The sequence below is a fragment of the Ptychodera flava genome (assembly GCF_041260155.1).
Source record: "Ptychodera flava strain L36383 chromosome 23 unlocalized genomic scaffold, AS_Pfla_20210202 Scaffold_24__1_contigs__length_23054250_pilon, whole genome shotgun sequence".
Classification (NCBI taxonomy): Eukaryota; Metazoa; Hemichordata; class Enteropneusta; family Ptychoderidae; genus Ptychodera; species Ptychodera flava.
In genome coordinates, this window is record NW_027248278.1 from 4,732,812 (window position 1) to 4,735,869 (window position 3,058).

The window sequence follows — 3,058 nt, forward strand, 5'->3', positions numbered from 1 at the left end:
GGCCAACATGCATGTGCAAACTGTAAAATATTTATCGCGAGTTAAATGTAAGGATTATATACAGAAAAACAAAGAACTTGTGTACAAACAATAAAACTTTAGCAGCAACTTGGACCAAAATAGCATTTTAATAGTGTAGGTATGCTTGCCCATCAATGGTTAGCTGTCTTCGGCGTTTGGTTGCCAGAAAAATGTATTTTGTCGGTTTTCTCAAATTGGCACTAATCTTCGATTGAAGGAGAATTTTGATTTCGTACATTACAGAAGGGTTGAAATAACAGAAACAAATGTATTTTGTTCTCAAGTCATTTTATTACATGCCTCATTGTGAGTGCAAATCAGCGCATTGATTTGAATAGGAACGAGTGACGTAGTGACATGTCACCACGAGTCGAAGACAAGTGGTCACACGGTCATTACGTCCCGATATATTTTCCGAGCTTAGCGAAGAAAAATATCAGGGGATAATATACTTATCAAACGCACAAGCCAAGAATTCGTTATTTTTTGCAAAGTACAAGGAGTTTTCCATGATGATTCCGCGTTTCAACTCTTGCACTACTTCAGGAATAATATCGGTGCGCCGTGGGCAAGTTGTCAATCGTTTCTAGTTGGCCGTTGCGTGAGCGAGGAACACAGCGTACACGTTAGTGTATGGAGCAAATACCAGACGACCATCGCGGTCTACACCTACCTCAAAGTTATTCACTGTTTAAAAGATAGCATAGGCCTAGAAATTTACCTCAGACAAAGTTACGCTAGTTTTTCGGGAACAAAAATCAACTTCATCTTGACGGCGCGAACATTGTGTAACGTCGCGCCTGACCTTGGTTACAATGCTTACGAAACCCACGGTGACGCGACAAGCTTCGAGTTTGTTGTTTCCGCAAATTGTTCACGTAATTCCTTGGGCCAATGTGCAGCATCTAAGAAGCTGCTATCCAATTCGATAGCTGAATCTTACCGTTTTTATAAAAAGAATACAAATAGACTCCCTAAGTCGCTGTGAATAGTGACGATGGACCAATCAGAGATAACCTTATTAGGACGCTGCACATCAGCAGAATTTATTAGGAATACAGCCTGTACACTCTTGTTTTTCCATTGTTTGGATTATTATTGTCGTAGTCTATGAAAGTATAGATTTCATTACATGACTGTTGGAGGCCTGGACACCTCATTTGACCCCCTTGTTGCAGTGTAAACTGTATGTCATACTGTATGAAAGTACATAGTGCGTCGAAACTTCAGGCGACGGCGGGGTCTATACGAATGTGAACCCCATATTGGCTACTAAGCTAAACACAACTGAGCACAACCAGCCGTCATGTTTACATTGACGGGCACACAGAACATAAACACACAAAAGGCCCAATGCTTCAAAATTGATGACATAGACGCGGATTGTCGTGACTTACAACGACCAGAGAATACATCCAGTATTTTTTTCGGAGACGGCAAACTTGGCTTGTGCATATGATAATTATGTATAATGCCATAAGCAGTCTTCTTATTTTTCTTTTGATGTGGATAGATCAAAATTATTGTAACAATTTGCATGATGTTTGTCGCGATTTGCGTTTTATTTACGCGGATTACTTTCTTTTAATGCGTAAAGCGGCCCGTCACCCTGGAGATGTGCAAATGTTTGCAGGTATACTTTCAATCGTAAATTCGATCAAGTTGAAATTTTGATACATGGAATGGTACCTCCATTAATCAGACATAGGGATTCGGTCGCGTGAACGTGTTAATCATTGTCTCGTGCAAGCCCGATGCCAAGGCGAGTCCGAAAGATTCCGTTCGATGACACACAGTGTGTATGATTGTGGTGCGCACAGAGCTGCCGTCACTGGTCTCCGCCGGTGTTAACTTGTCAATTCCAATCTCGGTCGTCAATGTTTTAGCCTTATGGACTTTGATGTTTGCCATGACCCATGTATCGCCCGTAGATACATCCTTATTGTTATTGGCGGAAACTCTGTCCTGTTGTGTGTTGTCAGAGTCAACTTTCGAAATACAACGGAATCCGCAGCGCTGCACTGCAGAGTGCAGGCTACAGATCGAAAGCCTATGTCTTCACTACAGCCCTACGCTGCAGGTTTGATTCCGATTGAGAATAAACGGAATTATTGTGCGATGGAGGAAATTTCTCGTTGTTCGTCGAATGACTTTATGCTTGTGCATTCTATGTCACTTTCCCTAAGATTATACGGTACTCATTTAGTAAGTTGAACTTACGTCGAGGTGTATCTTTCGGGTTTATCGCCAACCGGGATCGCCAGGTACGACGTTGCTTGGCGATCGCCAGGTACGACGTTCATTCAAACTGGGCCATTGAAACGATCGACGGTATCCTCATTCGATTCTTAGGAAGAGCTAAACCTTTATCGACTTGAAATTTTGCTGGACATGCCTTCTAGGTTTCCATTTCTGGACTCATCGGGTCACCTTTTTGTAAAAATGCAATGACAGCACGGCATCGATCACGACAAATTGGGCTGTGTCGGGCGACGTGCACGTATGAACGGTACCATTGCAGGAAAAAAGTTCATGTTGATGACTTACAACAGGGATAAATAATATGGATTTCTTATCTTTGCTGGTGTTCGTCACACAGGTGGTGATACGGGCCAGTTCATGTGATAAATACATGTAGTAACATTTTATCATGAAGAACTCTTGTTTGAAGATCGAACATGGTAATTGCTCTTGTTTTAAGTCATGTCAACTATTCTGGTATGGAAATTTACTGATGTTTGACTTTTGAAACAGCGTAGAGTGTTATATGATCCTTGATTGGAACTAAAGCGTGCAAGGAATCTGCTATTACTTACCACCTTTCACGAGCTGTTTTGAGGATTTCATCATCCAAGCTTCTCTTGCAGTGAGACTGAAAAACAAAAGGCAGCATTGTCGCAAATTATGATGAAATTCATTTTGAACGACATGTTGGTTGTTACTGCGCACCACTGTCTGTATATTGGATCACTTTAACGCTAGCTGTCGACAGCTGTAATGGAACATCTGCATGCCATCGTCTCAACGTTGCTCTGTT

General features: G+C 41.7%; 1 protein-coding gene across 1 annotated transcript in view; it reads right to left on the reverse strand.

The window, feature by feature from the left end:
* The window catches only part of LOC139124634 (carbohydrate sulfotransferase 1-like), a 7,667-nt gene extending 4,609 nt beyond the window's left edge, over window positions 1–3,058 (reverse strand). The window contains exon 1 of the mRNA XM_070690763.1: window positions 2,838–3,058. Within this exon, the coding sequence (XP_070546864.1) occupies window positions 2,838–2,871 (34 nt within the window). The 5' untranslated portion in view covers window positions 2,872–3,058. The remainder of the gene's footprint in view (window positions 1–2,837) is intronic.